The sequence below is a fragment of the Cannabis sativa genome, chromosome 7, assembly GCF_029168945.1.
Source record: "Cannabis sativa cultivar Pink pepper isolate KNU-18-1 chromosome 7, ASM2916894v1, whole genome shotgun sequence".
NCBI lineage: Eukaryota > Viridiplantae > Streptophyta > Magnoliopsida > Rosales > Cannabaceae > Cannabis > Cannabis sativa.
In genome coordinates this window covers 24,317,343-24,328,180 of record NC_083607.1, presented here as the reverse complement: position 1 = coordinate 24,328,180, position 10,838 = coordinate 24,317,343, and the positions used below count along the sequence as shown (strand labels likewise).

General features: G+C 36.4%; 1 protein-coding gene across 1 annotated transcript; it reads right to left on the bottom strand.

The window, feature by feature from the left end:
* Window positions 1-9,947: 9,947 nt before the first annotated feature.
* LOC115696529 (uncharacterized) lies at window positions 9,948-10,379 on the bottom strand. The gene has a single exon (XM_030623427.1). The coding sequence runs from the start codon at window positions 10,377-10,379 to the stop codon at window positions 9,948-9,950; it is 432 nt and encodes a 143-aa protein (XP_030479287.1).
* Window positions 10,380-10,838: the final 459 nt, after the last annotated feature.

The following is a 10,838-nucleotide window of genomic DNA, read 5'->3' as shown; positions in this document are numbered from 1 at the left end:
TAAGAAGAGGAACTATATGTTAGTCTATAAGGGTGTGTTTAAAACTCTTAGACTACGCCACATCAGATTTTGAAGTTTGCCTTTGTGCTAGAAAATCTTTCTGATAAGATGGTGATTACTCTGGGGGTGGAATAGTGATTTTGGAGAAGTGTAAAAACCTATCTGAAGTCTCTAGGTCTACCAGAAAGGGACTGAATGTTAAAGTTGCAGGAAAGGTACTTATTCAGTCTAAGGAAAGTTCTATACATTTTTGGCATCATTCCAAATTGCCTAAACTACTAGTGTTAATTTCCTGATTAACCAAAAGTAGTTGCCAAAGGTATAGAATCCAGTATCCCAAGAGAGTAGACATATAGAGAGGAATTTCACATTATCAATAATTTTGTGATTAAGGAAGAGTAATGGTGGAGAAAAGGTTGTGTTTAATTCAACCTTTCAAATCCTATTACGAGGAGTTTACTACTACTACACTTGATTTGTATATCAAGGTGTTGAGATTATTTGAAATGCACATTTTGTTTTATATTAGTGCAACTGGGAGTTTGTTGGGTTTTATACCCTAAATAAAACTCATTTCAATATAATCAGATTTATTTATTAATATAGATCAGAAATAACATTTAATGTTGCATGGTTCACATGATTTATTTCATGATTATATGTACATAATGTATGAATTCATCTGAAACCTTTTTCACATACTTGATCCTGTTTATTGTGCTGTCAACACATTGGAAAGTAAACATGACTATGTGAATAAAGTTTCCTAGATTTATCAGACACAGGGTTTTACTGATATGATAATCTACAACAAGAGTTTACTTGCATTTGGAGAAATGCTATGTTCTTTCCAGAGTATTGGTTAAAGTAAAGCTCAGGTTGGATGCATGGAGTATGCATCGGAAGGGACCGATATTGAACTTTGACTTAGATTTATTAAACTTACCGTAATATCTATTCAAGTCAATATCGCCTAGTTGATCCTAGATCAAATGATCTTAATCCTGTTATGATTAGGCTCAATCTCAAGAGGCTATTCGTGTTCTTTGATTTGTTAGTTAAGCCTACTTTTAGGTCAGGATGATACGTACATTTTGGGAACACGGTAATGCAATTGAGTGGGAGCGCTAACATAAACATGGAATCTATAGCGTCTATCTGGCGAATAGTAAGTAAAGGATGATCTCCTTCGAGCTTGACCAAACGAAAATAAATGGTGGAGATCTCATTTCACATAAGTTGAAATATCATTTATACGGGGTTAAGTGTTTTAAGGATTAAATACATTGTAAAGTGTAACGGTAATCTAATTCCTTTACAGTGTAGATCATTCATATAGAGGATCATTAATCAAATTAGGATTATAACAATGGATAACTAATGATGTGTCTATATGGTGGAACATATAGAGCATTCTATATAGTGAGAGTGCAATTCTAAGTTCTATGCGTGGATTCAACGAAGAATTAATAAGTTAGTGAATTTTAGTAATAAATTCTTGATCTACGTATTGGAAGCTCGGTTATATAGACCCATGGTTCCCGCACTAGTTGAGATAATATTGCTTGTAAGACTCATGTAATTGGTTTTGATTAATCAATTATAATTCTCAAATTAGACTATGTCTATTGGTGAATTTTTCAATAGGTAAGGGCGAAATTGTAAAGAAAGAGTTTTAGGGGCATATTTGTTAATTATGATACTCTGTATGGTTCAATTAATAAATATGATAAATGACAATATTATTTAATAATTATTAATAGTTATTAAATAGTTAGAATTGGCATTTAAATGGTTGAATTTGAAAATTGGCGTTTTTGAGAAAATCAGATGCAAAAAAGATAAAACTGCAAAATTGCAAAAAGTGAGGCCCAAATCCACTTTGTATGGGTGGCCACTTTTGTAGGATTTTCCCTATGATATTTTCATTATTTTAATGCCAAATAATTCAAACCTAACCCTAGTGGAATGCTATAAATAGAAAGTGAAGGCTTCAGGAAACTAAACACTTTTCTTCTGACTTTTCATTCAGAAAAAACTGAGCCTCTCTCTCTCCCTATCTTTAGCCGCCACCTTGCTCTCTTCCTTCCCTCTTCAATTTCGAAATTCTTAGTGTTAGCAAGTGATACCTTAATCATAGTGAGGAAGATCGTGAAGAAAGACTTTCAGCAAGAAGGAGTTTCAGCACTAAAGAATCAAAGATCCAGGTTCAGATATTGATAATGCTCTGCTACAGAAAGGAATCAAGGGCTAGATATCTGAACGGAAGAAGTCATTTAATTTCGCTGCACCCAATGTAAGGTTTCCTAAACTTTATATGTGCTTATTTCATCGTTTTAGAAAGTTCATATTTAGGGTATTAATCAACATACTTGTGAGTAGATCTAACATCTTGGTAAAATAATTTCCAACATCGTCCCCCTTATGGATGGTTATTCGTTGAAAACTTTTAACACCGTAAGATCTCATTTGATAAGTGTTTTGTGAGTTTTCATCTCTATTAGACTCTCCCCTACGGTGACTACTTAGAGATAAACTCATAAAACATGAAACAATGGTGGTAGCTCATAAAATGAGAATAACCTTGACTCTCGTCTACCGGGACAACGTTGGATTCTCATTTTGATCAAATAGAAGGTTGCTAAAATGGTTTTATTTTAGATGAGCTGACTACTCTATTCAACTAATGTTATCTTTGACTCTCGCCTACCGGGACACTGTATTTCATTATGTTCGAAAACTTGGAAAATAAACTATGTTAGATTTAGTATTTTTATAACATATGTGATTATTTGTTATTTTCTGAACTTGTGTATGAATTTCAACCAAAACCTTACTTCTGTTTTATTGATGTGTTGTAGTGCCAATAACCCTCATCCCATACCACTCCTAGTTAATATCTTAGCAAACGAACTTGAAATTATAAACTCCTTGTCAGAGTAATACTTCACATATGCTCATGATGAACATAAAATTCCAAAAAGCAGGTGAGCTGGGAATTGTTCACTCTGAAGAGCAAATAGTTCATAACTCCATAAATCCTACTATTTCAAGCTTAGTTGAGAAGATAAGAGAAAGTGATTCCACTTCCTCAAGTTATACTTCACAACAAAATGAACCAGCAAGAACAACAAATCACAAACAAATAAGCAGTGATGCTTTAGTCTTCGAATCATGTGTTTTAGAGAATGATAAATCCATTTGGATTCTTGATTCTGGGTCTACAAACCATGTAAGTTGTTCATTGTAATTGCTTGAGAATTGGAATTATTTGAAATCCGGAGATTTGAAACTTAAGGTTGGTAATGGCAAAATGGTTTCGGTTAGAGCTAGAGGAAAAGCCAAACTCAAGTTTCAAAACAGAATTTTGGAATTAGACAATGTCTTATACATTCCAAATTTCAGTAGAAACTTGGTTTCTGTTTCATGCTTACAATTGCAACAATACAAATTAGATTTTTCGAGTTCTGGTTCTACCATTTCTCGAAATGATATTCATATTTGTGTTGCATCCATGGAACATGGGCTTTATGTTCTTAGACCAGAAAAACCATTTGCCCTACATAACAAACTTTTTAAAGTAGCTAAACCTAGAAACCACAAAAAGCAAAAGATCGATGATGATAATGAAACATATCCATGGAATTTACGTTTGGGTCACATAGGCTATGACAGACTAAATAGGCTAACCAAAGACGGTCCATTGAAAAATGTCGTCTTAGGTGAATTACCTGTTTGCGAGTCTTGCCTAGAAGGAAAGATGGCCAAACGTTCTTTCTCTGCAAAGGGAGAGCGTGCCAAACAACCCCTAGGGTTAGTGCATTCAAATGTTTGCGGACCTTTGAATGTAAAAGCCCGAGGTGGTTATGAGTACTTTGTCACTTTCATTGACGATTACTCTAGATATGGACATATTTACCTTATGCATAAGAAATCTAAAACATTTCAGGAATTTCACGCATTGGCTCAAAACCAATTAGGTAAAACATTAAAGATCTTGCGAACTGATAGGGGTGGAGAATATATGGATATGCAGTTCAAAGATCATTTAATTGAACTTGGAATTGAATCCCAATTAACCGCCCCTAGCACTCCACAGCAAAATGGAGTTGCAGAAAGACGGATCGCACGCTTTTGGAAATGGTTAGGTCCATGCTTAGTTATTCAACTCTACCTACGTCCTTTTGGGGATATGCAATTCAGATGGCAACCGACATTTTAAATGTTGTTCCATCTAAATCAATCCCTAAGACACCTGTAGAACTATGGAATGGTCGTACACCTAGTTTACGCCATTACAGAATCTGGGGGTGCCCTGCTCATGTCTTAAGAAAGAAAGACGGCAAACTTGAGTCACGAACTGAAGTTTGCATGTTTGTCGAAAATTCTAAAGAGACTAGGGGTGGACTATTTTATAGTCGCAAAGATGATAAAGTGTTTGTTTCCACAAACGCCACTTTCCTTGAAGATGACTATATTAAGAATTTCAAACCACAAAGTAAAGTAGTGTTGGAGGAAATGCTTTCAGATATAAGTCCTTCCAATGTTCCATCATCTTCCACTCGAGAAGAGGACAATCCCACTCCCTCAGTCGAACCTACTGAGAAAACTACTACCAAAGTTCCTGTTCAGAAGATCACCGCTCCTCGTCGTAGTGGGAGGGTTTCAACAAACCAGCTCGTTATGGCTTGCATGGTGAAATCAATATGGTTGTTGGTGACGGTATTGAAGACGACCCATTAACCTATAAATAGGCAATGGCTAGTCCGCAACGGAAATGATGGTCAGCCGACATGGATTCAGAAATGGATTCCATGAAAAAGAACAAAGTCTGGGAATATGTAGACGCACCTGATGACTATCATCCAATCGGATGTAAGTGGGTTTACAAGAAGAAAAGAGGAGCTGGAGGCGAAGTCGAAACCTTTAAAGCTAGACTTGTAGCCAAGGGTTATACCCAAAGAGAAGGTGTGGACTATGAGGAAACTTTTAGTCCTGTTGCCATGCCCAAATCCATCCGAATTCTTCTCTCCATAGCTGCTACTTTTGATTATGAAATCTGGCAAATGGATGTCAAGACTGCCTTCTTAATGGGGTACTTGAAGAAACTATCTATATGAAGCAACCAGAAGGCTATGTTCTTCCAGGGCAGGAAAAGAAAGTTTGCAAATTAAATAAGTCTATCTATGGACTTAAGCAAGCTTCTCGCTCTTGGAACAAAAGGTTTGATGAAATCATCAAGACCTACGGCTTTCTTCAGAATGAAGATGAACCTTGTGTTTACCAACTCAAGGAAGACCAAGTAGTAGTATTCCTGGTCCTTTATGTTGACGACATTTTGATTATTGGAAACAATATAAAGAAAATGACTAACATCAAGGAATGTCTTAACACTCAATTCGATATGAAATATTTGGGTGAGGCAGCCTATGTTCTTGGTATTCATATTATCAGAAACCGGAAGAACAGATCCCTTCTCTCTCTCAAACAACCTATATTGACAAAGTTTTAGAGAGATTCTCCATGAACAACACCAATGGGGCGAACATGCCTTCTAGATATGGTATTCGTCTATCTAAGGAATAGTCTCCTACTGATCCTCAAGAGATAGAGGACATGGCGAAAATTCCTTATGCTTCTGCAGTTGGAAGTCTAATGTATGCGATGTTATGCACTAGACCTGACATCTGCTATGCAGTTGGAATCGTGAGCAGGTATCAGTCAAATCCAGGACAACAACATTGGAATGCAGTCAAGTATATTCTAAAATACTTAAAGAGTACAAGAGATCTAGTATTAGTCTACAAGGGTGGTGCTTTAAATCGTTTAGGCTATACTGATTCAGATTTCCAGGCATGTCTTGAAGACAGGAAATCTACATCTGGGATGGTGTTTACTCTTGGGGGTGGAGCAGTGGTTTGGAGAAGTGCAAAACAAACCGCGATATCGGACTCTACGATGGAAGCAGAATACATAGCTGCAGCAGAAGCTGCTAAAGAGCTTGTCTGGCTAAGAAAGTTCTTCACCAGTATCGGTGTCGTGCCTTGAATGGAAAAGCCTCTGGTCCTACTTTGTGATAATAATGGAGCAATAGCCAATAGTAAGGAACCTCGAAGCCACAAGAGAAGCAAACACATAGAAAGGAAGTATCACATCATCAGAGAATATGTGGCAAGAGGGGATGTACTAGTTGAGAAAGTGGACACAGAAGACAACTTAGCTGATCCATTCACAAAAGTCTTGGCCGTGACTGCATTTGAAAAGCACCGTCAGAATTTAGGATTAATTGTTATGTACTGATTAGTCTTATATTAGTGCAAGTGGGAGTTTTTTGGGTTTTATGCCCTAAATAAAACTCCGTTTCAATGTAATCCATTTTATTCTACATCAATAAAGAAACAGAAGTATTTTTCATTCATTTGTGTATGTTTTGGTTCATCTTACCAATTGCTTGTCTATTTTATTTATAAATTCATCTGAAACCCTTTTCACATACTTGATCCTGTTTATTGTGTTGTCAACACATTGGAAAGTAAACATGACTATGTGAATAAATATTCCTAGATTTATCAGACAAAGGGTTTTACTGATATGATAATCTACAACAGAGTTTACTTGCATTTGGAGAAATGCTATGTTCTTTCCAGAGCATTGGTTAAAGTAAAGCTCAGGTTGGGTGCATGGGGTATGCATCGGAAAGGACCGATATTGAACTTTGACTTAGATTTATTAAACTTACCGTAATATCTATTCAAGTCAATATCGCCTAGTTGATCCTAGATCAAATGATCTTAATCCTGTTATGATTAGGCTCAATCTCAAGAGTGTTATTCGTGTTCTTTGATTTGTTAGTTAAGCCTACTTTTGGGTCAGGGTGATACGTACATTTTGGGAACACGGTAGTGCAATTGAGTGGGAGCACTAACATAAACCTGGAATCTATAGCTTCAATCTGGCGAATAGTAAGTAAAGGATGATCTCCTTCGAGCTTGACCAAATGAAAATATATGGTGGAGTACTCATTTCACATAAGCTGAAATATCATTTATACGGGGTTAAGTGTTTTAAGGATAAAATACATTGTAGGGTGTAACGCTAATTTAATCCCTTTACAGTGTAGATCATGCATACAGAGGATCATTGATCAATTTAGGATTATAACAATGGATAACTAATGACGTGTCTATATGGTGGAACATATAGAGCGTTCTATATACTGAGAGTGCAATTCTAAGTTCTATGCATGGATTCAATGAAGAATTAATAAGTCAGTGAATTTAGGTTATACATTCTTGATCTGCTTATTGAAAGCTCGGTTATATAGACCCATGGTCCCCCCACTAGTTGAGACAATATTTCTTGTAAGACTCATTTAATTGGTTTTGATTAATCAATTATAATTCTCAAATTAGACTATGTCTATTTGTGAATTTTTCACTAAGTAAGGGCGAAATTGTAAAGAAAGAGTTTTTAGGGCATATTTGTTAATTATGATACTTTGTATGGTTCAATTAATAAATATGATAAATGAAAATATTATTTAATAATTATTTATAGTTATTAAATAGTTAGAATTGGCATTTAAATGGTTGAATTTGAAAATTGGCGTTTTTGGGAAAATGAGATGCAGAAATGATAAAACTGCAAAATTGCAAAAAGTGAGGCCCAAATCCACATAGCCATGGCCGACAACTTTTATAGGCTTTATCATCTGATATTTACATTATTTTAATGCCAAAAAATTCAAACCTAACCATAGTGGAATGCTATAAATAGATAGTGAAGGCTTTAGGAAATTTACACTTTTACTTCTGATTTCCTTCAGAGAAAAACCTGAGCCTTCTCTTCTAAAACCTAGCCGCCACTTATACTCTTCTTCTTCCTTGAATAATTTTGAACCACTTAGTGTTAGAGTAGTGCCCACACACAGCAAGTGATACCTCAATCATAGTGAGGAAGATCGTGAAGAAAGATATTCAACAAGAAGGAGTTTCAGCATTAAAGAAAGGAGAGAAAGAGATCCAGGTTCAGATCTTGATAATCCTCTGCGACAGAAAGGATACAAGGGTTAGAGATCTGAATGGAAGGAGACATTTTATTCCGCTGCACCCAATGTAAAGTTTCTCATACTTTATATGTGTTTATTTTATAATCGTTTTAGAAGTTCATATTTAGGGTGTTAATCAATATACTTGTGAGTAGATCTAAGATCCTGGTAAAATAATTTCCAACACTATTGACTTAGGAGATATTTAAAAGGTACTTGCTCCCTATTTTTAGGTAGGGTGGTTTTGGTCTTAATCCTTCATAAAATTTGCAGGCTTAAACTTACTAAAAGCTTTTGATAACATAAATAGTCTCTTGGACTATTCTCGAATTACTATACGATCAAAAAGCCTTGACATTCTTCGGCTGTTTAAGCCTTTTTATCATTTTGGGAGGTCGCTTTCTTATGTTACAAACTTTAGATGACATTTTTTGGTCAAGATAAAGCTGAAGTCTATAGGAGTTCAAGCGAGGCCTTTCCATTTTAAACTCTAAACAACTCTTTTTTGAAAGTTTTCAAGAAGGGATTCAGGCGAATGCTTCCCTTTTCTAGGAATTTTGGCTGAAAATGCTTCTATTTTCAAAACGTGTGCTTATTCTAGCTTTAAGAAGGAATTCAAGCGACCTTCCTTTTAAGGAATTTGGTTGAAAATGCATCTTGTTCTAAGCTTAAATATAAATTACGAAAATTATGAATGTTAATAACAAAGCAACTAATCATGACAAACTGTATATGTTTTTCGGGGGGCCCACACGACTAGGCATATGATACCCGCCAAGTGTGCTGAGAAGTGTGGACGTCTCCAACTTCCTAGTCACTTGTTTTAAACATAGGTTGTGGCCTAAAAATATTAAGTGTAAATTCAAATGTAAACTGTTTTTGTCTTCATTTCATGATGCTCGAGGGCCATTCATACAAAAGTGAATTACATTAACCTTCACACAAAACTTTTGGGGTTTCATTAGGGTCTCATGTCCTCTGCCTATTGGTAGTACCGACGTGGGTGGTCTGCATTCTAGGCATGAGAGACTCTTGATCCATCCATTCTCTTTAACTGAATAAGACCTTGACCCACCTTCTCGAGTATCTCATCAGGGCCTTCCCAGTTCGGACCAAGTACCTCCACTCCTGGTTCCTGTGAAGCTGGGAATACTCTTCTCAAAACAAGATCACCAACATCAAATGTATGACTCTTCACCTTTGAATTAAAGTGTCGAGCAATTTTGCCTTGGTACATTTTGAGCTGGACTTGTGATTGTTCTTGGAGCTCTTCGATTAGGTCTAGTGACTCTTGGAGAAGGGCATGATTGTGGGAAGGGTCGTAATTATCTCATCGATAAGAGGGGACCATGGTTTCTACTGGGATCACTGCTTCACACCCATAAGCCATTGCATATGACGTGTGCTCCGTTGAAGTTCTTTCTGTTGTTCGATAGGCCCAGAGAACTCAGAGAAGTTCTTTTGGCCAATGAGCCTTGCAAGCTTAAAGTTTTCTCTTAACCGTGGTTTTTAGAATTTTGTTGACAACCTTCACTTGCCCATTAACCTGTGGCCGGGCTACAGTTGAGAAGCTTTTCACGATTCCATGCTGAGCAAAGAAGTCGGTGAAGTGCTCGTTGTTGAACTGTATCTTGTTGTTCAAAACAATCTTATACGGGAGTCCATACCTACACACGATATTTTTGGTAACAAAATCCAAAGCCTTTTTGGAGGTGATGGTGTTCATTGGTTCGGCCTCGACCCATTTGGTGAAATAGTCAACCGCGACGATCACATACTTGACCCCTCCTTGACCCGTGGGGAGGGATCCAACTAAATCAATCCCCCAAATTGTGAAAGGCCATGGGCTACTCATCAATGTGATCTCCATGGGCAGTGCGCATGGGACTTTGGCATATCTCTAACACTGTTCACACTTCCTCATGTATTCCATGCAATCCTTCTTCATAGTGGGCCAAAAGTATCCTTGTCGTAGGATTTTCTTGGAAAGGCTGGGCCCAGAAGTTTGATCTCTGTAGAAACCTCCGTGGACCACTGCATTAATTTTTGTTCCAGGAATACACCTTAGGTATGGCATCGATAACCCTCTGCGGTACAACTTCCCATCCATAATCACATAGTGTGGGGCCTGATATTGAATCTTCTTAGATACGGACCTATATGCGGGAAGTTCCCCCGTACTTAAGAAGTTGTAAATAGGTGCCATCTGTGAATGAGAGTTATTTGCTATGGCATTTACCCCCTGGACTTTGATGCTGGATTTCTTCAAATGGCCAACAGGGAATACTCCGTGTTCGATGATTTTATGATTTGTGGCCAACTTAGCTGACATGTTTGCGAATGAGTTTTTCTCTCTCTTAGAATCTAACATATACTGTAACTCTTCACTACTACAATTTATACATTTAGTGACACAATTTAGTGACACGCACAAAAACTGCGGGTCACTAAATGTTTTAACCGATATTTAGTGACATGCATTGCGTGTCAGTAAAAAATTTACATTATGTTTCATAATGCGGGTCACTAAAACTTTAGAGTGTCACTAAAAGCTTATTTATTTATCTATTTATTTTTTAAAATATAAATATATAGTGACGCGCACTGTACAACTCTAAAAGTGTTTAGAATGACACATTGCATGTCACTAAAGACTCAATATAAAATTAAAAAAATATATATAAAAAAAATAAAAAAACATGTACCAAAGAGTGAAATGACCGGACACGGTATTCTAGGCTCCTTTTTTTCTTTTATTTATTTATTAAAGGAAATAAGGAAAAATAAAATA

What these genes read in the sequence shown, in the direction of transcription:
- LOC115696529 (XM_030623427.1), bottom strand. Translation starts at nt 10,379, where the DNA reads ATGTCAGCTAAGTTGGCCACAAATCATAAAATCATCGAACACGGAGTA.